Source organism: Mastigoproctus giganteus, chromosome 3 (genome assembly GCF_048544385.1).
Source record: "Mastigoproctus giganteus isolate SK-2022 chromosome 3, ASM4854438v1, whole genome shotgun sequence".
NCBI classification, from domain to species: Eukaryota; Metazoa; Arthropoda; class Arachnida; order Uropygi; family Thelyphonidae; genus Mastigoproctus; species Mastigoproctus giganteus.
The window spans coordinates 122,271,567-122,296,849 of NC_143577.1; the positions used below are offsets into that span (position 1 = coordinate 122,271,567).

Sequence of the window (25,283 nt, forward strand, 5' to 3'; positions counted from 1 at the left end):
GAAAAAAATTCTACCCCTTGAGCCTTGCACTATCTTTCCAGGGCCGAATTGATCGACAAGGCTCTCATCATATACTCCCTCCTATCGTGTCTGGGCAGAATTGCGGACACTTTCAAATTCAACCCTACTTCACGGCTTTTTTTCAACAGTGACCTGTACTTGTTAAGTAATTCCGCTGGTCTCCTACTCTTAATATCATTAGTGCCAACGTGTACAAGTATATCACCTTTTGTGCCCCTTAAAAGATGATATCTGCACAACGTCATCAACCTTTGCCCCTGGCAGACATACCCTGGTCCTGTTCCACCTATCCTTTTTACAAAGCATATTCCCCGTTTCCCTGACAATTGAGTCACCAACAACTAATAGTTCCTGTTGGACCAGCGCATTCTGCCTTGGGGGCTGCCTCTGTGTTGCAAGATGACCAAGTCCAAGCTCTGGCGTTGATGTGGGCAGCTGAGAGCTTGATGGGCCCCCTCAATTTATTTCCTTTGAGGGCATCCACCCTGTCCTTCAAGGTCTCATATAGGCCCATAGAACGCCGAGTTGTCGCCTAATTTCCTTGCACTCCTTGCATCATGCACACACAAAGACATCCCCCATGGCAGTATCATGTCCCGTACCCGATTGCTCCACAAACATCAAGCAAACAGTGCATCTTAAAAGGCTGTGATTCAGAGGGCAACCGCCCCCCCCTCAGTTGTCCCCTGAGTCACAGCACTCCCATTAGCTTGAGCCTTTTGCTTTGCTGCTCTGGTCAGAGTCATGATTTCGATTTAAATGTCAATAAAATTACAATTTTAAACAAAATTAAAACCTTAAACTTGTATCTTAACACAGTTATAACGCTATATTTATTTTTCAGTATCGAGTGTTATCTACGAGTTCCCTTTATATAACTTCCGTATCAAGTATGTATTAATTATTTGTTACGTTTGTACTCGAAGTCGTTATATATATATAGTTAAAAGTACAATTTAATTGACAATGAAGTTTAACAAGATTAATAGATGTACTGATTAATTGACAATATTATATTATGCACTATACTATACAAAGCTAATGCTATCGAATTCCGGATATGCTGTATCGCGTTTCAGTAACGAGTGTCATCTACGAAATCCCTTTATATAACTTCCGTATCAAGTTATGTATTAATTATTTATTTTTACTAATTATTTATGTTCCGTAACCTAAGTGGTTATATGTATAGTTAAAAGTACAATTTAATTGCCAATGAAGTTCGACAAGATTAATAAATTTTACTGATTAATTTTCATGTAACAATGGCGGCTGTTTATGAACGGTAAACACGTGGATTTGATACCCTTTCCGATACTAAGTAATACCTACAAAATCTCTATCTAAGTTATTTTAACTTTAAGTACCGTAAATAGGAATATAAAGCTACTCTAGAAATAAGTTAATATGTCAATTTAAACTAATAAAGCAGAAAATAAATCAGAAAAAACTTCTCTGTGCCAAGAGCGGCAGAAAGGCACGTTCGCACAGGAAACCCTCGTCCTCTTTATTCAAAGACATCCCCCATGGCAGTATCATGTCCCGTACCCGATTGCTCCGCAAACATCAAGCAAACAGTGCATCTTAAAAGGCTGTGATTCAGAGGGCAACCGCCCCCCTCAGTTCTCCCGTGAGAATCTTCTGTTGCCTCTCTGGCATTCAGATCTTCTGTTGCCTCTCTGTCATTGGGTATCTTCTTTCTGATACGTTTACGAGTTTGAATAGCCTTGTAATCAACATCTAATAGTATTTCCTTTACAAGTGCTTCAAATCTTTCAAAGTCATCTCTTAAAGAGTATAGTTGGTTGCTAATAACACATAGAGATCTGCACATGTCTTCAAGTTCACTTCTTCACTTTGCAGAATTTAACTTGCTCTATGAAACTTTTGCATAATCTCATCCCACATGATCAACATGAAAACAAATTCTACCTCTTGCATCTTATTTGCAATATTGTCTGCTTCTCTTCTAGTATCTCCCTTTTGTGACTGGTCTTCTACTAAACACTCTAAAAGTTCCATTATCTTAAAGAAACACTTTAAAATTGCTGCTGCTGCTGCTGCTGCTGTTGCCATTGCATATGCCTCCCATCTGGTATGTAAAGTGTAAAGTATATTGATGTCTAGCAGCATCAGGGGTTCCCCCCCTCCACATTGCTTTTATTATTGGTGTATCAGTTCACTGAGAAGGCCAGAGATTTAAAAGTGTGTGGATTTTGTAAATGTTTAGTGTTGTGTATCATTGTTCACCTGGCCATTTAGCCACTGGACCCCTGCTGAGGCCCATTGTTGCCCACTCTTGGCCCTGGTAGGCACACCAGGTACCCAGTAGTATGAAGTTTTACTCTGGCAGACCCTGCCACCTAGTTTCCTGAGATTTCAGTGGATAGGGCCTATGTAAAAAAAAAAAAAAAAAAAAAAGAATAAAAAAAAAAAAAGATAATCCAACATGCGGGATTTTCGGGGTAAGACGTTAAAGAGATTATTAGAGGCCAAAAGGGCATATGTGACTTGATTTGAACAATTAAAATTTTGGTAGTGTAGGGCGTACACTATGATGTTTAGTCAGAGTGGGGGGGAAGACTGAAAGCTAGGGATTAAGTCAGAAATATGGGGGTCAGTAGGAAAAACGACCCCAGAGAAGGTCAGTGGAGCATGCCTATGCCCCACCAGAAAGAAAAGAGGGGGGTGGACAAGGAGAAGAGTAAACAGCAGAGCTGTTCCCCCCCTCCCAGAAAGAGTAGTAAAAGCACTGTGTAAGTGAGCACAGGTGTAGGATCGCCTTATGGCATTGGCAGCATAGCTACGTGTAATCACAAGAGTTGAAGTGTCCAAGCATGAAAGTTCGTCATTCTTGGGACAGTCCCATCCCATCCCATACAGTTGTTAGCATATCCATTTGTGTGCGGGTGATGCATGAGTGGGTATCCCCACACATGTCAGTCATATTTCTGCGTCTCTATCAAGTAGGTCACTGTCCTAAGAGGCCGTGAGATCTCTCCTTATTGAAGTTTCTTATATGCAGCAGTTGTGTTTTGCGCTGAAGGGGAAAGCAGCTCCTGCATGAGTTTCTCCTTATTATTGTGGTTCCCTGTGAACACAATTTTTGTTCTGTTCTGTGTAAGCAACTCCAACGAGAATTTGGTTCATGCCTTGTATTCTTCGCATGAATCTAGTAGATGCGACTTGAGTTGTCTTGGGAAGTACGTGGTTGCTGTCATAAGTCTGCAGCATAGTTCTTCATAGTTGGTGCATTCATACATTATGTGTCCAGGTTTCTGGCTCCCCACAGGAGAAGCGTAGGTCCTCTAGGATTCTGAATGATGTTAATTTTGCATTGAACGCTCCGTAGCCTGTCAGCAAATAGGTTTTGAAGGGGCCAGGTTGAAACCTTGGTCTTGGGGTATACCCTGTCTATGGTGGGCAGAAATTTCTTTTTAATTTTGCCTTTGGTTGTGGCAGTCCATCGGTCTTGCCATACCTGCTGTAAGTGCCTTTGTAGTCTGAGTTTTTCTTCTTTCTGATTTGCTGTGTTTACTGTAAAACCAAGGAAGGTGCTGGGTTGTCCTTTTGAAACGTTGTGAGTGATGTTGCAGCGAATAGCTTCTAAGTCCAGGGGGGGGCTCCTGTTAATACCAGTAGGGTGGGTGTGCTGGTGGTACACAGGCACAGCAGGCACAGGTGATGGTTAGCAGTATTGTCCATTGAGTGGCATCTAGTGTCCATCGATTTATGGTGTTTACAGCTTTTTGAAACCAGGATAGAGAGGCGTAGGTTAGCCGAGGTGTTTTAGTTGGTCCCCTAGTTCGATTGTCGTATTTTCCACTTTGATTTGTGGTGGACTGCGCAGGTCAAGTGTTCCTTTGAGCAAAATTGAGGATGTTTTGGTCGGTGATATTTTCAGTAGGTGAGTCTGCATTCACTCTTGAAGTATCATCAGGGCCTGGTTTGCCTTGTCCTCCATTGGGCCCTGCTGTCTTCAGCGACCATCAAGATTAAGTTGTCCATGAAGGCCTGGGAATGGACTTCACCCAAGTTTGGTAGTGTTGGCTAATTCTTGTGTATAGCAGTCTCTCAAACAGTTTACTTATACCTGGTAGCAGTGCAATTGGTTAATATAAATTCGGCGAGTCAGCAGGGTTAGCAGGATTTTTTAAGACAAATTTTATATTCGCTTGCTTCAATTGTCTTGGGAAGGTGCCAGAGTCAAGGCAGCATTATACATATTGAGTAGTAGTTCCGGTGCAGTTTCCATTACCTTTTTAATAATTTCCGGGTCCAGTAAGTTTGAGCCAGAACATTTATTGTTTCATATGAGGGTTGAATCCTCTCGAATTCCACCACAGTAAATGGCGGTTCATATCAGTTCGTAGTATATTCATTGTTAACAGCACAGATTTGCAGTTGTTCTGGTAAGGTCAGGATGGCTGGTTCCGAGAAGATAGTGTCCAGTATATTGTTTATTGATTAGAGCTATGTGTTAGTCAGCCCTGTGCCATCCTTGTTGTCATGATAACTTCCCCTCTGGGGAGCTTATTTGTTGCTACCTTGCACACCACTCCCCAGGATTGAGCATTTTCCAGGTTGTGCCTACAAATTCTCCCAGGCCTTGCGCTTGCTTTTGGTTATTAGGTTTATGAATCTGTTTCTTGCATCTTTATAGCTTTCCATCAGAACTGCGATCTCTGTGGCCGGCCATGAGCGTCCTGCTCTCTGAAACTCTTTTATTTTTCTAATCACCTCGCGCCTTAGGTTTTGGATGGCTGGGATCCACCAAGGAATCACACCCCTTGTTGGATTTTTCTCATTTCATTGCCCCTTTGCTAATGCTGGTTATGATCTTGGTGACTCTCATTTAGGTATTGTTTGGTCAGATTGCAGGTTCATACCGGCAAGGTGCTGGGCCGCAGAAGGTGTAAGCAGCTTCCCAAAGAGATCCCAGTTGGCTTTTCGAACTGTGAAGCGGTTTAACCTCTGCTTGGGTACCGATGTTCTATCTAGTGATCATCATATTTGAGAGGTTGTCACTTTGTGGTTCGACATTGTCCAACAGTCCTGGACTTTCCAGTCCATGACATATCTGGCAACGTTTCCAGTGGCCACAGTGACATTGATTGTGGCCTCCCACAGAGTTTTACAAAATGTAGGAAGGTGGCGGGGTTTGTTTAGAACCACTAACGGTGAATTTTTCAGGTAATCCTCCAGGAGATGCCCATTTCCAGCCCCTCATCTGTCCAGGGTCAGGCTATGCCAGGCCAGAAAACGGCAGTTTACATCCGTTCCAACAATAATCCTCTGGTTCGGAAGCGTGTCTAGTAGTGTCTGCAGGTACCTGGTGGTGAAGGTAATGTCTTCCCCTGGCCTGCAGTAGAGTGCCACTACATAGAGGGGGACCAATGGAGTTAGATTGTGGACATATGCAGCCCAAGCCATGCTTAGTTGGCTGACCTTGGTGACGGTGTAATTGGGATTGTGCACTGAAACTGCAGCCCATGGGGGTGTCTTCCTCAGTCTGGACTATTTTAAAGGTCATTGGGTATCCGCACACCAGTTTTGTATGGGTATACGGTTCCTGTAGTAGTAAGATGTCTGTGCTAATCTCATCTGCTTTAATTCTAAGTTGTTTGGGCACTGTACTGGCCCTTTGAACATTTTGCGTAGGATAGTAATCTTGGAGGTGTTATATCTCTTATTGTGTCTCTCCATAGTCGATTTTGGTTTGGAATGAATTCTTGGCTTTTAAGTATGTTGGACACTTGGGGTCCCTGATGCAGTGGGGGTGTTCAAGTTTTAAGGACTTGCAGTTGACGCATGTTGGATCTTGGTTTTTCATTGGGACAGTTTTTGAACTCATGGCCTTTTTTCAGAGCAGTGGCTGCAGGTGGATGCTGTCTGGTTGCACGTATGTCGATTCTGATTTGGAATGAACTTGGCTTTTAAGTATGTTGGACACTTGGGGTTCCTGATGGAGTGGCAGTGTTCGAGATTTAAGGACTTGCAATTGACGCATGTTAGGTCCTTGGTCACCAAAATGAGTCAAATGCCCGGGCAAAGTCTATGGATATTGCAAGGAGATATTTATGAGTGCATTTTTTGGCTGCATTAATAATGTGCTGCTGTAATGCATCCACCTGGAGCAGCCCCTTCTGAAGCTGTACTGGTTTGGGGACAGCAGGCCTGTGTTCTGGTAAAAGAGTAAAAAAAGTAAAGTGCAGCCATTATCAACCCACTGCAGGATGGAAGCCTCCTCAACAATTCATGCTTAGGGAAATGGACCATAATCTGCCACGCTGGTCCATTGCGGGTTGGCAGATCGACCATATTCAGTAGACCGGGGCTTGAACCCCGGTCTACTCAAAGAGTGTGTGCTACTGCACTCCTGCTCCTGACCACTCGGCTATGGAGGCCTCTGGTAGTGGAATTCAATCTTATTGTGGAGCAGGTGCTCGAAGAGCTTGCTAAGTATGGATAGTAAGGCGATTGGTCTGTTTGACTCTGGAAGGTCTGGTGGCTTCAATAGATTTCTGGATTTTTCAATAGCAGTTTGACTCTAGCAGATCTCCGTCCAGTCCAGTGGGAAGTAGCCTTTGGCCAGACAGTGATTGAATAGATCAGGATGGTTTCCGGGATATACTCGACAGCTTTCTTAATAATTTCTAGCTCTAGATATTCCTCGCCAGATGTTTTCCTATTCTGGAGCCTTGCTACCGCAATGTGGAGTTTGGCCTGAGTGAATGGAGTCTCTGTTTCTGAGGAACAGTAGACTGCATTGTGCTCAGACTGCATTGATCTGTTCCAGTGAATTCGGGATTGCAGGTTGCGTCCATCATGTTGCTGATTGTTTCTTGCCAGGTTCTGGTTTATGTGCTTTGAGAGGTTTTGGTGGCCGGGATGACCTCACCCTTGGAGAGTCTGTTTGTCACCACCCTATATATGACACCCCAGGGGTCCTTGTTTCCAGTTGTAACCAGGGTTACCCAGGAGCATTGTTTCCTATTTGGGCTGTATACTTGTTTCTGGTGTCTCATGGTACTGTTATCTTAGGATTTCGACCTCCGCTGCCGACTAGATCTGGCGTCCTGCTGAAAGCCCTATGTAATGCATTTACATTTACCTCTCTCTAAAGCCTCTGGACACCACCAGGGAGAATTTCTTCCTCTTAATGGCTGTGTTCCTCCTCCTCCTCCTCCTCGTATAGGGTATGTTGTTTGTTTGTTTTTTGGTTTTTAGGAGCATTAGCAACTAAGGCCATATTGCTCCGGGAATATGCGGTAGCCATTCCCTGACCTTCCCGCATTCTCGAATGCGGGAAGGTCAGGGAATGACAGGCTCGAACTCCGGTCTAATCAAGAAGCGTGTGCTACGCACTACTGCTCCTTCCCACCTGGCTTCCTGTAGGTAACTATCCAGCTGTCCGTTGAGTTCTCCAAATTGTCAGCCACTACCACCCATAGGTAACTTATTTCAGTAATTTATAACTCGTTGGCTAAAATAAAATTTCCTGTAATCCAGTCTAAACATCATCTCCCCATAACTTTAATTTATGGCCCTTATTTCCAGAATAAATTATAACCATGAAAATTACCCCTCATTAATTTTACTTATGCCTCTCAGAGCTTTAAACACCTCAATCAAGTCTCCTCTAAGGTGCCTAGTTTCAAAGCTCTGCAACCCATATATTTGAAGTCTTTCCTCATATGGATGCTCTTTTGCCGATCTCACCAGACGAGTCCTCCCAGTAATAACTTATGAAGCTGGAATCTGGTATCTTAGGATGTTAGCCAACAGCATAACTGAACTACTATCTATCTACCATGCCATTCTACTCACAATAATTAGGGCATGCCACACTGTCAGTGTTCCTGCCCTGCAGGTCCTGGCTGGTACACTGCCACTAGATTTGGAAGTAATAACAAGCATCTTGAATTATAGGCATAATAGTTATATCCCTGCCAACGTCTTGGGAATTAATCTCGACTTTACAGCTGATCCCAAACAAGAGAAGAAGTTGGTGTTTTTTTTTTTTTTTTTTTTTTTTTGTTTTAGGAGCATTAGCAACTAAGGCCATGTTGCGCCCGGGATATGCGGTGGTCATTCCCTGACCTTTCCACATCCTCCGTATTTGGTGGTCACCGGCTCAAACCCTGGTCTAATCAGGAAGCGTGTACTCCGCCCTGCCACTCCTGCCCACATGGCTACATAGGCGCCTGGGAGAAGAAGTGAATACTGATCTGTTTATATGCAATGGCAGGACAGGTGGGATAAATCAGACAAAGGGGAAGCCACTAGGAGGTTCCTGCCACAGGTAACCTTGGTTCCCCCCCCCCCAAAACACCACCCTGGTTTGCACCAGGTTTGTACACCACATTTTTCCTAACAGGGCATGATTCCCTGAACCATGCCCTGTTACCATGTCTTATATGACTGCCCCAAATATCATCCCCACAGATGTATATTAATTGGCAAAATAGGACCTATACACTGCCTTCTCCAAGTTTGCTCAAAAGGTTTTTGGAACGAGGAGAAGAAACCATGCTACAGCTACTTAAATGAAGACAACTGACAACTACTTACCTGATTATGGGGCACCTCCTAGCCAATTGGGCAGGAGCAACAGTGTGTAGCACACGCTTCTTGATTAGACCGGCGTTCGAGCCCGGGGCCACCAAATACGGAGGATGCAGAAAGGTCAGGGAATGACCACTGCATATCCCCGGAGCAATATGGCCTTAGTTGCTAATGCTCCTAAAAACCAAACAACAACAACCTGATTATGACTTGAACTCAAATGTGTCTGGCCTGCTAGATTGTGTTTCCCACCCAGTTACTAAATTCATTTTATTGTCAGTGTATCATATTATTTTATATGTATGCTTTTATTTGTATGTTATTTATTATCCTGTGTATGAATATGAGTGAATATGTGTATTAATTATGTATGCAAGTGAGTGGGTGGGAAACAAGTCCACTTAACCCAACCAAGGGGGAATCATAAAGTGTGTGTGGTAGGCTTAATCAGGGTACTGTTATGAATGAGTTGAAAGTGCATAAATGAAGATTGAACGAGAAGTCCCATACATGTTGATTGTTGTATACTGAATATATATAAAAATTTATACACCACGTTTTTGCTAACAGGGCATGGTTCCCTGAATGCAAAACTATGTCCAAATGACATAGTTTTGCATAGTTACCTGGGTTAAACAGTGCAAAAGAGAGTGTAAAGACCCTCTTTACACTTTTTATTGCATAGTATACTTGTGTAAACAATTGCAATGACTGTGTGATGCACTGTGACTTGCTCAAAAAAAAAAAAAAAAAAAAGAAAGAAAAAAGTCCTGTCTTGGTAAATGTTTTCATTTAGGTGGCACTGGTTCCCTGAATGCAAAACTATGTCCTGCTGAATGTGTCATGATGAATGTTAAGGTATAACATCCATCATGAGTGTGGCGCCTCCATAGCCAGGTGGGTAGGAGCAGCAGTGCGTAGCACACGCTTCTTGATTAGACTGGGGTTTTAGCTCCTGACCACCAAATATGGAGGATGCAGAAAGGTCAGGGAATGACCACCGCATAGCATTTTTAGCATTAGCATTAGTAGAGGCATTTGATGCAAGAAAGCAAGCTTATGCAGCATCAGCCAAAAAAACCACTTCCACTTCACCCCTCTGTTCATTCAAAATACCTGTCCAGCTGAGCCTTAAACTTATTTAGGCTATCAACTTCCACGACAAAGGATGGAAGTCTGTTCCACCAACCAACCACCCGCTGGCTAAAGGCAAATTTCCGCACATCTATCCTACATCTGTCTTTCCTCAATTTGAATTTATGCCCTCTCAGGTGATTATTCTGAGCGAGAGAAAGAATCCTATCAGCATTGAGCATGCTCAACCCATTCAAGGCTTTATACACCTCTATCAGATCACCTCGCTAGTGCCTAGTCTCCAGACACTGTAATTTGCAAAACTTAAGCCTTTCTTTGTAAGAGCACCCCTTTGTTCCATTCACTAATCTTGTTGCCCTTCTCTGTACTCATTCCAGCAGCTCTACATCCTTCTTGAAATGAGGCCTCCCGACCTGTATACAGTACTCTAGGTGTGGCCTGACCATTGCCTTATATAAGGGAATAATCACCTCCTTATCCCTGCTAGAAAAATTCCTATTTATCATTGACAATACACCATGAGCTACTCTTGCAGCCCGTTTGCACTGCTCAGAGAACTTCATATCTGCCTGCACAACCACCCCAGGTCCCTTTCATTCTCTACCACTGTCAGTGTAGTACCACAGAGTTGATACGTTGCTCTGGGGTTGCTGTTTCCCATGTGTAGTACTTTACATTTGTCAATGTTAAACTTCATTTGCCACCTCTCAGCCCATCTGCTCAACCTTTCCAGATCCTGTTGCAGCAACATAGTGTCAGTAGTGTCCTTGACAACCCTGCTTACCTTTGTATCGTCTGCAAACTTCGACATTATGCTTGATATACCATCATCAGTATCATTTATAAATACAGAAAACAATAATGGACCCAACACTGAGCCCTGAGGGACTCCACTAATAACATTAATCCACGACGAGCAGCGTCCATTGATTACCACTCTCTGTCTTCTCCCCCTCAGCCACCCCTTTATCCACAGCAGCAATTTGTCACACTGCTCCAATTGTGCAACAGTATCAAAAGCCTTCCATTGTGCAGCAGTCTTCCATGTGCAACAGTATCAAAAGCCTTTATAAAATCCAAGTATATAATAGCATATACCAGGAGCAATATGGCCTTAGTTGCTAATGCTCCTAAAAACCAAACAAACAAATCCATCACGAGTGAGTAAGTGTTGTGTACTGTTAGAAACCAGTCTGTCCCTAAATAATTATTAAAAAAAAAAAAAAAAAAAAAGTGTACTTGTGTAATTGTTAGTATAAAAACTGTAGCATGAGTGGAATAAGTAGTTAGTATTTGTTGTTCTAGCAGGTCCCCTCTCTAAACTGGGCTGCAGTTGAGACAACCTAGGAGAGAACCCCCTGCACTACTGATGCCATTCCCTCTCATTTATGGCTTGGTGTGGGATATGCTGATACCAGCTATAGCTGGTCTGGCTGGTGTAGGATTATTCGTAGGGAACATCTGACCTCAGTGTGATCTCCAACCAGTATAGGGCACCCTAGTCCCATGCTTTATTCTCAACTTACCCATAGTTTTCTTGTCTGTCCCCCCATCCCCCCACGTAGATGATGGGGTTCTTCCAGGGGTACACCTTTATTCCTTTAACTTCCTACTTCTTGGTGGACAGCCTTCCTATCATCCACCCTAACCGTCCTGCTCTGCTTCCTCCTCCTCCACTGTTACTCTTTCACGTCTTCCCCTTCTGGGGGTGTTTTTTTTTTTTAACACTGGGGTCCTCCCTGATAAGCTCAGGCACAGTCCAGGGTTCACCTCCACCAGAGTCTTTCTTCTACTGTACCCAGCTGCCTCCCTGCGGCAGTGGACAGAGACATGGGGTCCCACTAGGGGCCCCTGGCAGCTAAATGCTGGAGGAACAACAGACCAACATAAACCCACACTACACTACACAAACTAACACAAGTACTTACACTATCTCTGGCATTTAGAGAGTTTGTACTGCATAACAAAGCATACTTTGTGGTTTGTAGGGGAAACCCCTGGTGCTGCTAGACAAGAAACACTGTACGTTATGTCCTGGGGCTGCTACAGCAGCACCATAAGTGGCTCTGCAGATGGTATCTAGAATTTGTTCATTGTTAATGCAGTAAACTGGTATTATTTGCAAATTGAGGTGGTTTCTGACTTGCCACAGGATTTTGTGCTGGGAACTGTTCCCAACCACTTGGTGTCCAGTTTCGTTCTGTACATTATCATGTCGGTCTCTAGCTTTGCTACTTTGTATTATTTTGCATTGTGAACATATTCATTTCAATTCTCCACTTCATGCATTGGTTTTTTCTTTCTTCCTGGGTGGTCACTACTGCACTTGTGCAGGGAGCACTGCCAGTTAGTTGGGCTGGATGGTCTTGCCCTTCCCTTGTAGTAGCCATACAGGTAGCAGTGACACTTGATCTGCTGTGTTCCTCTGAGACTGTCAAAAACTTTTGAAACCAACCTCTCCCCTTAGGCTTGAACGTGAGTGATGTCATTCTGCACCATTCTTGATGTAATGTGTTTAGAGTTTCTGCTTCTGATCTTTATCCAGCTGTGGAGGTGGGTGTGTTTAGCTTTTGACTTTTGCATCCCGTGGTGGGTGGTAGTTAATTGGAGCAACACAAGGTGGTGCCGCATTCTGTCCAACTTCATTTTTGCCTTAGGGAATGTAGTCATGATAAGTAACTTTTGCGATTGTTTTTATTATTATTACTGTAATTATTAATCTATATTAAGTTTAATAGTATAAAATTTTAAAAATTTTCATTCTTTATTAAGCATACATATAAAGTTGAAGGTTTTAAAAACAGTAAGGTTGCAGATTTTCAACTCATAAACCGGTGCTTTCGTAAACGCCTATGAAAATGTAAAAAATCAATGTTCTCTACCAAAATATCGAAAAAATTTTAAAAAGTAGTCCCAACACAGTGGTTCCCCTTATAATGCTTTCTTGCTCATAGTGTTCTTCAATCAAGACTACTAGAAAGTACTACAGAACTTATTTGATACATTTTTCTATGCGTTTGGTACAAATGTATATGGTTTTCATGTGGGACCTCCATATATATTTATGTGTGTGCGCACACACACACACACACACACACACACACACACACACACACACACACACACACACACACACACACACACACACACACACACTTTTTTTTTTTTTTTCAAAGGCTATCTGAAATAATGGGCCTGTTTTACACAAGTTATCTAGAAATATTTGAATAGGTGCTGAGAGAGAGAGAGAGAGAATGAACTCGTTTTAATTTTTTTGCGGTTTTTTTGTTACACTTTTTTTTGTATAATTCTGATTAAAGTTTTGACACTAATTTCAATCTAATGTTGGGCAATAAAAATAATAACAAATTTATATTAATAAGCATTTATGACAAAGTTTTATTTTTTTCAAAACTTCAGAATTCCTTCAAACTCACTCCATAGAGCCCAATGGAAACTAATTTGTCCATAGCCCATGTACATTCAGAAAACTCACTACAGTGAGCCCTCATGCACTCCAAGAACTTGCTACCCAATCCCATGTTCTCTGAGCTTGTGGAAAATTGTAAATAATGAATATCATTATTAGTTATAACTAGATTGTATTTAATCATTCTCTATATTTCTTTCCTGTCTGTACTCTTGAAAACAGAGTTGTTCAGTACAGAAATGTTGACAGATGGATATGCTTGCATTCTTTAGTTTTAACAATACTATATATTAAGCAAAACATTTTTACAATCAGTAGAATTTGGAAATTTAAATCCTTTTTTTTTAATTTAAACATTTTTACAATCAGTAGAATTTGGAAATTTAAATCCTTTTTTTTAATTTAAAGGTATAATCGTGAATCTTTATTTAAACCAAAACAAGTTTTGTTTTGTGTCTTTGTTTGTGTAGAGTATTTCTGACTATTGAAATTCAATATACAAATACAAACAGAGACACAAAATTTACGTTGGTTTGATCAAAGATTCAGTATTATATGTATTTATTGTTTATTTCTGAATCATTATCTTATAATCTTTACATACGTTCTCTTTTATCTCTGCAACTTTCTAGCATCCTTGGATCTATTCAGAGTGTATTTCATTATGCCAATGAAAGAGCAGATCATTCCTGTCTATTTCATACTACTTTTTTATTTTCCGTTTGGAAGGTGTGTAGATTTTAATTTTTTTTTTTTTTTTTAAATTAGACAACCAGTTTTTAGAACTCACACCACACTTTTCTGAAACAGTCATACCTTTTCTTCTGATCAGGCATCATTGTTTTGGATTCATGCAAAGTCCTTAACTCATCATGTATCCATTAATTCATCACAGAGCAGTTTTTGTTTCTTCTTTGCAGTCCTTGCCATATCAAAATAAAATATATGTTACTATTTTCATAGCTGTCAATTCTTAATTTATCACTTCATTAGAATGTGTCTACATTAGCAGAGAAATTAATTTCCTGCCTACAAAAGATTGATTTGGCAATTATATTTAAAAATAATCTGTATTGGTGCCTATTTTCATATAAATAACAATTTAATATGTCAGTGTATTTGCTCTGGTTATCTTTATCATTGATTTAAAACTATACTTTCAGGCCTAGAATGTGATTACGTTTTGAAAGCAAACGAAAGAATGATTTTGAGGATTGATCTTACCGATTTGTCTGTAGAAGATCTAATGGAATCCACTCTTTATAACAAGGTAAAAAAAATCCTTCCACTCTTTATAACAAGGTAAAAAAAATCCTTACAAGTTCATTCAGATTACTTCTAAAAAGATTTTTTGTTTCATTTACACACCTTTTCTCAACCACATTATGATATTAATTGTTCACAAACCACTAACTGCAAAACATAAACAAACCTCTAGTAGCAACCACCTCTTTAAAACAATCACCTATTGAGGTGTTCAAAATTTGATGGAATGGTTTAAAAAAGATATCATATTCACACTAGTTTTCCCTCACTAAGCCAACCATTAACTACCTTATACCTCTCTCTTTGTGACCACTATTCTTACAACTGAGTTGATGAAAAGGTTAGTGTAGAGGTATAATTTGAGGAATATTTGAGGTACAAGGGATGGGAGGAAGCTGTTAACTGTTGTTTTTGTTACTATTGATTGACTTATTGTTACTAAGTATTAGATGGCCCCATTGTTCATTGTTCAATAGGTGGTACATGTAAGTTGTTGCATTGTATGCAATGGGAGATCTTGTAAATTGGAGCATGAAGAGAAAATTCATCAAAAAATAAGAGACTCTCAAAGAGGAATAATAGCTAGACTGTATTTCTTTTTTCTCATCTCATCTTTCAAGGCATTAATTTGAGGAGTGTATTGGACTAAAAGGGAAGAGACATTCATACTGTAATTTCAGTTACATAAACAAAAAACCCTCCTATTGTTTATGCTAAAATTTGCATGTGCCCTTCTCTAGCTCATTTGTGTCAGTTTTGGCAAAGCCCCGGGTTAGCAACAATAAAAAGTAATAAAAAAATACAGTATCACATAGCAGTTTACAAGTGGTGGAAAAGACCATCCATTGCTTATATTAATTATGCTGCAATTTTCACTTGCACTTCACTGACTCGGCGCCTCCGTAGCTAGGTGGGAAGAAGTAGCAGTGCATAACACACGCTTCTTCATTAGACCAGGGTTCGAGCCCATCACCACCAATACGGAGGATGCAGAAAGGTAAGGGAATGACCACCGCACCGGAGCAATATGGCCTTAGTTGCTAATGCTCCTAAAAACCAAATAACAACAACAACAACTTCACTGATTCGTTTGTGTCTGTATTGGATAAGTCACTGGTTAGCAAACATCAAAGATGTCAGCGAACAAGAAAGTGAAATGTTAGAGTTAGCTTTAGTAGTGGCAAGTGATGCAAGAAAGCAAGCTTATACATCAGCATCAGCCAGGATTAAAAAAAAAAAAAAATTCCCATTTCACTTATCCATTCCCTCCAATAGCTTGTTTAGTTCTTCCTTGAACTTATCTGAGCTATCAACTTTCACAATAGATGGAAGTCTGTTCCAGCAATCAACTACCCACTGGCTAAAGGCAATCATTGATATATCTGTTCTGCAACTGTCCTTTATCAATTTGAATTTGTGCCAACTCAAGTGTTAAGTCTGAGTAACAGGAAGAATCCCATCCGCATTGAGCTTGCTCAGTTCATTCATAGACCTAAGCACCTCAATCAGAGCTAAAGCTTGTCGTATACAACATATAAGCAAAAAAGAGACACGGTCCCAAAATGCCTCTGCTATAAACAGAACCACAGACATCAAAACAGTTTGGAATAAAGTGAGAAAATTTAATGTAAAATACTCCCATATAACCACTCCAATTCTACTTCTAGAAGGGAAAGAAATCTGCAATCCTCTTGAAATTGCTAATTCATTAGGTGAAACATTTGAAACACTTTCAGCTGTAACTGCATATGAGCCAATTATTTACAACCTTTCAGTCACATAAGTACAGACAGAAAAATATAATCTAAATTTCAATGCTATGTGCCAGCTTTCATATAATGTACCCTTTACCATGACAGAGTTAAGCAGTGCACTCTTATGATCAAAAAACATTGCTGCTGGCCCTAATGGAATCTATTATGCTATTTTATGTCACTTGAGTGAAGAGTCCCAGTCTGCTCTTCTAAAACTATATAATAGAATCTTTCTTGAGAATTACTACCCTATTGGCTAGCTGATGTCATTCTACTGTACTAGTTTTCCCAAAACCAGGAAAGGACTATTCTGATCCAACAGATTACCAATATATTGCTTTAAAAAGTTGTTTAGGAAAGACATTAGAAAAAATAATTAATGCCAGGTTGACATGATTCCTAGAGACATAAAATATTCTAAGTTGAAATCAGTATGGCTTTCGAAGAAGTAGATCAACACTTATCCTCATGGCGAAAGCTGAAGGAAACATTCGAAATGCATTTCTCAGGAATGAACACCTAGTGATGATATGTCTTGACATTGAAAAAGCTTTCAACATAACCTGGAAATATGGGGTTCTTCATGATCTCTTTGAATCCAGTCTTCGAGGTCATCTTCCAAAATTTATCCTGAAATTTTTGAGCAATAGGTCCTTTCAAGTACATTTTCACTCTGCTCTCTCACCAACATTTGTGGAAAAAAGGAGTTCCTCAGGGTTCTGTGCTTAGTGTCACACTCTTCTCCATCAAGATTAATTCAATTACCAATTACCATTCTTGACACAGTGGAAACATACCCGTATCCTGACAATCTGGCAATCTCATGTGACTATCAAAATATGTGTGTAATTGAAAGACATCTTCAAGGCACAATTAACAATCTTGTTCATTGGGCAAAAAATAATGGTTATCGACTCTCAAAGCAAAAAACAACAGTAATACATTTTTGCCATAAACAGAATTTACATCCTGATCCAGACTTACAACTCGATTCTTATCCAAGTACTGATACTTATCAATAGAATATTCGATTTCTTGGACTAATTCTGGATAAAAAATTAAGTTTTTTAGAGCATATTAAGCTTATCTGAATAACCTGTCTAAGGAAGCTCACTCTACTTATAGCAATTTCTGCTATGGTGTGGAGTGCAGATCGGTATATACTACTACCTATATCATACACTAATTAGATTGAGACTAGACTGTGGGTCTCCTGTATATGCCTCAGCCAGACAAAGTATATTAAAATGGCTTGAACCTGTACATTACAGGGCTCTCTGAATTGCCCTAGGAGCTATTTGTACATCACCAGTTCAGAGTGCATACAGAAGCACACGAATCGCCCTTACTCCTTCGTCGGCATGCTCTGCTATTAAGATATGCTACTAAGGTCAGAAATTTCCCACATCATCCTATATGGTATCCAAAATCATTTCACACTAAAATGGGATAATTTATATAAAAATAAACCTTTGCAAAATAAAGCATGTGGCATTAGGTTACAGAATTTAAACACATTTTTGCGTCTAAATATGGATAACATAATTCCAGATGAAAGCATGGCAAATACCCCTGACACACATTGATAAACATTTCCAGCAATGGGGAAAGCATACCCCTGAAAATTTCAATATTAAGCAAACCCATGTGGGTCACTCCTTTCAATTCTCTTGTTACACTCAAATTTACACTGATGGCTCCAAGACAGACACTAAAGTTGGTGCAGCTGCAGTACTACCAAATTTAACAATATCTCATCAGCTCCCTTTGGAGTGCAGCACTTACACTGCAGAACTGTATGCTATCCAGATGGCATTAGAGAATGTAAAGCAGTCTTCATACCCTGAAACCATAATCTATACAGATTCCTTAAGCAAGATACCACATCTCTTGTATTCCAACCACGCTCACATCTGATGACTAGACCAGCACTTCAAATTCATCAAATGTATTTACTGTGCTGCAAGAAGTTGGTGTAACTGCAAGTATACATGCACCTGTTCTTACCTCTTCAGGATAAACTTCCTTCAAGTCACCCCTATTTACAACAAATTCAAATAAATTTAGTTCAGCTTCATACAAACAGGCAAAGAAGAATCTTCTGTTGGATACCTGGACATGCTGGAATCACAGGAATGAAAAAGCAGATTTTTCTGCCAAGAATGAATTCAGACATCCAGATATCTTACACTGATTAGAAACAAGTCGTACAATGTACTGGAAGAAAAGACATGGCTGCCCATTTGGCAGGAGAATAAAGCCAATAAATTGTTCCAGATTTCAAACAAACAGAAGCAGTGGCTATCAAGTGGCCTAAGAGGGAATTGGGCGTACCTATCTAACTCACAGTTACTACTCACATGGGATGATCCTCCACTATGCAGCAACTGTCAAACTCAACTCAGAGTAAAACGTCTTATCCTTGATTGCCCATTATACTTGAGAGAATGACAAATAGCTTTCTCTTCACATCCATGTTCCTCTAATCAACTTAATTTACAGAAAATTTTTCGAGACCGACCAGACAAAAATTATCTCGTTACCTTCCTGAGAACAATAAACAAATACCATCTAATGTAAATCCACCTGTTTATCAAGCCTGTACCATATAATATTGTAATAGGTGCATTATGGCCTTAGTAGCCCTTGTACCAATAAATCAAACAAACAACAACAACAACATCTTAATCAGATCAAGTATTCATCACTCACAGGTGATGAATACATCCCATTTAGAATTTTCCTAGGGTAACATCATTAGTTCATCTCACTGTATAGAATTGAAAAACTATCTGAGACCACGGTAGTCATCTTTACTAAAGTGAAAACTGTTCCCTTTACCCTTTGTGATAGTTACATGTTTAAGTAAATCACACATCTGTGATCACTGCACCTAGTGTTTCTTTCACTTCCATGCTTAATGCATGAATATTCACTGCTGGATGATCAGATCAGGAATATTACTCCCTCCTGTTGCCCATGTAACATGCTACTGTAGAAAATACTCATCTAATAAATCCACAAAATTCTTGCAAGTGACCAACTTGCATGTGCCAGTTAATATCTGGAAAGTTAAAATACCCCAATTATAAGACATTCTGATTTATTGCCCCCCCATTTCTCTGTATAGTCCGTCATTATACTCAGCATCGTTATTAGGTCTATAACACTCTCCTTTTGTAATATTTCTTTCCTGATGCTTATGTCACATCAAATTGGCTCAACGTTGCACTGGACACCCATGTCAACTGGTTTAGATTTTGTACTTCTTAACTATTGAGCATCATAGCTCTGTTATATTCTATTAACTAAGAGCATACCCCTACCCCTCTCCTATCCTCTATATCCTTTCTGTGTACACACTGTACTCCCCACATTAAAATTCAGCAACCATTGTATTTGAGCGACACCACGTCTCTTGTATCCCAACCACGCTCACATCTGATGACTAGACCAGCACTTCAAATTCATCAAAGTATTTACTGTGCTGCAAGTATACATGCACCTGTTCTTACACTTACTTCCCTAACACAGCTCATGTATTTACTTATTCCATTTTTACACCCAGCAATCCTTGAAATCCCCAATACCTCACTTTCCAGACTGCTGCTCATTCTTCCAGTAGAATCAGTGCAAAATTACTTTCATCTCTGCCTGTATTTATTGTTAATCTATTAGTATGTGTATCCAAAACTTAAGCTTTTCTTCATAAGAACAACCCTTCGTTCCGTTCACTAACCTTGTTACTCTTTCCAGCAGCTCTACATCCTTCTTGAAATGAGGCCTCCAGACCTGTATACAGTACTCAAGGTGCGGCCTGACCATTCCCTTATACAAGGGAATAATCACCTCCCTATCCCTGCTAGAAAAATTTCTGTATATCATTGATAAGACACCATGAGCTACTCTTGCAGCCTGTCTGCACTGCTCAGAGAATTTCATATCTGCCTGCACAATTACCCCCAGGTCCTTTTCATTCTCTACCAAGAGTAAAGAATGAAAAGGACTCTCTCATTTACTGGCCCACCCTATTTCCCTGTACAGTTTCTTATTATACTCATAAGTGTCATTAGGCCTACAGCACACTCCTACTCTCAATTTTGATCTCCCAATGCTATGTCACACCAAACTGATTCGACATTGCACTGTCCAGCAATGTCGACCGGCTTCACTTTTTTGGATTTTATGTGTTTCTAAACTAATAGCATGACTCCTCCTCCCTTCCTATCCTGTCTATCCTTTCTGTAGACGTACTCCCCAAATTCCAGTTTTGCATTACTTATATCTGTGTGACACCACATCTCTGATATCCCAACAATATCCGCCTTTGATGCTTTGAGCATCAAAGGCGGATATATACCTCAAATTCATCAAATTTATTTACCAAACTCCTAGCATTGGTGTACATGCGCCTGTTCTTTTTCTTAGCTACCCTAACACAACCCATGTGTTTACTTGTACCCCAATCACTCCCAGCAGTCTCTGAAATATCCTGCAACTTATTTTCCAAGCTGCTGCTCATTCCAATAGAAGCAGTGCAGGAATCACTCTCACCTCTGCCAGTGGCTACTGTTAATCTATTAGCATTAGCATTAACATTAGCATTAGTAGAGGCATTTGATGCAAGAAAGCAAGCTTATGCAGCATCAGCCAAAAAAAAAAAAAAAAAAACCACTCCCACTTCACCCCTCTGTTCGTTCAAAATACCTGTCCAGCTGAGCCTTAAACTTCTTTAGGCTATCAACTTCCACGACAAGGGATGGAAGTCTGTTCCACCCACCAACCACTCGCTGGCTAAAGGCAAATTTCCGCACGTCTATCCTACATCTGTCTTTCCTCAATTTGAATTTATGCCCTCTCAGGTGATTATTCTTAGCGAGAGGAAGAATCCCATCAGCATTGAGCATGCTCAAACCATTCAATGCTTTATACACCTCTATCAGATCACCTCACTGGTGCCTAGTCTCCAGACACTGTAATTTGCAAATCTTAAGCCTTTCTTCGTAAGAGCACCCCTTTGTTCCATTCACTAATCTTGTTGCCCTTCTCTGTACTCGTTCCAGCAGCTCTACATCCTTCTTGAAATGAGGCCTCCAGGCCTGTATACAGTACTCTAGGTGTGGCCTGACCATTGCCTTATACAAGGGAATAATCACCTCCTTATCCCTGCTAGAAAAATTCCTATATATCATTGACAATACTCCATGAGCTACTCTTGCAGCCCGTCTGCACTGCTCAGAGAACTTCATATCTGCCTACACAACCACCCCCAGGTCCCTTTCATTCTCTACCACTGTCAGTGTAGTACCACAGAGTTGATACGTTGCTCTGGGGTTGCTGTTTCCCATATGTAGTACTTTACATTTCTCAATGTTAAACTTGATTTGCCACCTCTCAGCCCATCTGCTCAACCTTTCCAGATCCTGTTGCAGCAGCATAGTGTCAGTAGTGTCCTTGACAACCCTGCCTACCTTTGTATCGTCTGCAAACTTCGACATTAAGCTTGATATACCATCATCAGTATCATTTATGAATACAGAAAACAATAATGGACCCAACACTGAGCCCTGAGGGACTCCACTAATAACATTAGTCCACGACGAGCAGTGTCCATTGATTACCACTCTCTGTCTTCTCCCCCTCAGCCACCCACAGCAGCAATTTGCCTCCAATGTTACACTGCTCCAATTTGTGCAGCAGTCTTCCATGTGCAACAGTATCAAAAGCCTTTCTAAGATCCAAGTATATAATATCAAAGTTATTCCCTGCATCCAGTTCCTTTGTGACTGCATCATAGTATGCAATCAAATTGGTCAGGCAAGACTTCCCCTTAACAAAACCATGCTGTGTCCGAGCTATAACTGAAGTCTTGTCTAAATGATCCTGCAGTGCTTCTTTAACTAGTACCTCCATTAATTTTCCTGGAACAGAAGTTAAACTCACAGGTCTATAATTGCTTGTGTCAGCTTTTGATCCTCCTTTGTGAATTGGGGTCACATTTGCACATTTCCAGTCTATGAGTACCTCCCCTGAGTCCAATGAAGCTCTCATAATTATGGCTAAGGGTTTGCTTACTTCCTTTGCTGCCTCCTTTAATATAACTGGATAGATCCCATCCACCCCAGGTGCCTTTCTTGTGTTTATCTTCAACAATTTCTCCTCCACTTTACTCTCAGTTATTACAAGATTCTCTAGCTTACTGCTAGAGTTGAATACACCTCTGGCATTCCCCTCGATAAATAACTCCTCATGTGTGAATGTCGATGCAAAATATTCATTTAGTTTGTTAGCTACCTGAGCAGGATCATCAACAGTTGACCCATCGATATCAAGTGGACCAATCTGATTCATCCCCTTCCTTCTAGAGTTTACATAAGAAAAGAACTCTTTGCTGTTTTTCTTTGCAACCCTTGCCAAAGATTTCTCGTAATCTGCCTTCGACTGCCTAACCTCCTTTGTAACTTGGTTACAGATCAACTTGTATCTATCATAGGCTTCTGTGTCATGTGTTAATTTGTATGTATCCCATGCATGTTTCTTCTCTGCCATATGCCTCATCAGTTCATCTGACATCCATTTAGGCCTAAACCGTGAACAATATTTCTTAGTTGGTATGTAAAGTCTAGTAGCTTCCAAGATAAGTTCTTTGAATGCTTCCCATTTTGCATTTACTGTTGGTAACATCATCAGTTGGTCCCACTGTATAGAATTTAAATACTGTCTCAGTCCATCGTAGTCACCTTTACGAAAGCAATAACCCTTCCCTTTACCCCTAATGGTAGTTACCTCTTTGAGTAAATCCCACTTCAGCACACTGTGATCACTGCCACCTAGTGGTTCATTTATCTGCAGATTCTTAATGCATGAAGAATCACTGCTGATAATCAAATCAAGAGTATTCCTCCCTCTAGTTGCCTCCCGAACATGCTGATGTAGAAAACAATCATCCAATAAATCCACAAAAGCCTTGCTAGTGTGTGAGTGACCAGCCCCCAAATTCCAGTCAATATCTGGGAAATTAAAATCTCCCATTATAAGACTCTCTGATTTACTGGCCCACTCTATTTCCCTGTACAGTTTCTTATTATACTCATCAGAGTCATTAGGCCTATAGCACACTCCTACTCTCAATTTTGATCTCCCAATGCTTATGTCACACCAAACTGACTCAACACTGCACTGTCCAGCGATGTCCACTGGCTTCACTTCCTTGGATTTTATGTATTTCTTAACTAATAGCATAACCCCTCCTCCCTTCCTATCCAGTCTATCTTTTCTGTAGACGTTGTACTCCCCAAATTCCAGTTCTGCATTCCTTATATCTGTGTGACACCAAGTCTCTGATATTCCAACAATATCTGCCTTTGATGTTTTGAGCAATACCTCAAATTCATCAAATTTATTTACTAAACTCCTAGCATTGGTGTACAAGCAAGTATACATGCACCTATTTCTATTCTTAGCTACCCTAACACAACCCATGTGTTTACTTGTACCGCAATGACTCCCAGCAGTCTCTGAAATATCCTGAATCTTGTTTTTCAGGCTTCTGCTCATTCCAATAGAAGCAGTGCAAGAATCTCTTTCACCTCTGCCAGTGGCTACTGTTAATCTATTTGTCTTTGTATCACCCCAAGCTAGCAGTTTTCCGACCCACCTAACACTGCCTCGATAGCATCAGCAAATATTCTTGCACCCTTTCTATTTAAGTGTATCCCATCCCTGTAGAAGCAATCCCTCCTGTTAACAAGTACAGTCCAGGCTGAAAAAAATTCTACCCCTTGAGCCTTGCACACTCTTTCCAGGGCTGAATTGATTGACAAGGCTCTCATCATATACTCCCTCCTATCATGTCTGGGCAGAATTGCAGACACTTTCAAATTCAACCCTATTTCACGGCTTTTTTTCAACAGTGACCTGTACTTGTTAAGCAATTCTGCCGGTCTCCTACTCTTGATATTGTTAGTGACCACGTGTACAACTATATCACCTTTTGTGCCCTTAAAAGATGATATCTGCTCTACAACGTCAAAATTAGTCCTTGTATCCCCCAATCTAGCAGCTTTCCGACCAAACTAACACTGCCTCGATAGCAGCAAACATTCTTGCACCCTTTCTATTTAAGTGTATCCCATCCCTGTAGAAGCAGTCTCTCCTGTTAACAAGTACAGACCAGGCTGAAAAGAATTCTACCCCTTGAGCCTTGCACAGTCTTTCCAGGTCCGAGTTGTTCGACAGGGCTGTCATCATATACTCCCTCCTATCGTGTCTGGGCAGAATTGCAGACACTTTCAAATTCAACCCTAATTCACGGCTTTTTTTTCAACAGTGACCTGTACTTGTTAAGTAATTCCACCGGTCTCCTACTCTTAATATCATTAGTGCCAACGTCATCAACCTTTGCTGCACATCTATCCTACATCTGTCTTTCCTCAATTTGAGGGTGCCTCCTTAGCCAGGTGGGAAGGAGAAGCAGTGCGTAGCACATGCTTCTTGATTAGACCGGGGTTCGAGCACGTCACCACCAAATACGGAGGATGCGGAAAGGTCAGGGAATGACCACCGCATATCCCAGAGAAGTAGGGCCTTAGTTGCTAATGCTCCTAAAAACCAAATAACAACAACTCAATTTGGATTTATATCCTCTGAGGTGATTATTCTGAGCAAGAGGAAGAATCCCATCAGCATTAAGCATGCTCAAACCATTCAAGGCTTTATACACCTCTATCAGATCACCTCACCGGTGCCTAGTCTCCAGACACTGTAATTTGCAAAACTTAAGCCTTTCTTTGTAAGAGCAATGCTTTGTTCCATTCACTAATCTTGTTGCCCTTTTCTGTACTCTTTCCAGCAGCTGTATATCCTTCTTGAAATGAGGCCTCCAGACCTGTATACAGTACTCAAGGTGTGGCCTGACCATTGCCATATACAAGGGAATAATCACCTCCTTATCCCTGCTAGAAAAATTATTGTATATCATTGACAAGACACCGTGAGCTACACTTGCAGCCCATCTGCACTGTTCAGAAAACTTCATATCTGCCGGCACAATTGCCCCAGGACGTTTTCATTCTCTACCACTGTCAGTGTAGTACCACAGATTTCATACGTTGCTCTGGGGGTTATTGTTTCCCATATGTAGGAAACAT

General features: G+C 40.7%; 1 protein-coding gene across 1 annotated transcript in view; it reads left to right on the forward strand.

Annotated features, from left to right (window-relative positions):
- The window catches only part of LOC150088255 (intermembrane lipid transfer protein VPS13A-like), a 3,009,916-nt gene that overhangs the window by 941,958 nt on the left and 2,042,675 nt on the right, over nt 1-25,283 (forward strand). The window contains exon 26 of the mRNA XM_090370087.1: nt 14,278-14,384. Coding sequence (XP_090226213.1) covers nt 14,278-14,384 — 107 coding nt within the window. The remainder of the gene's footprint in view (nt 1-14,277; nt 14,385-25,283) is intronic.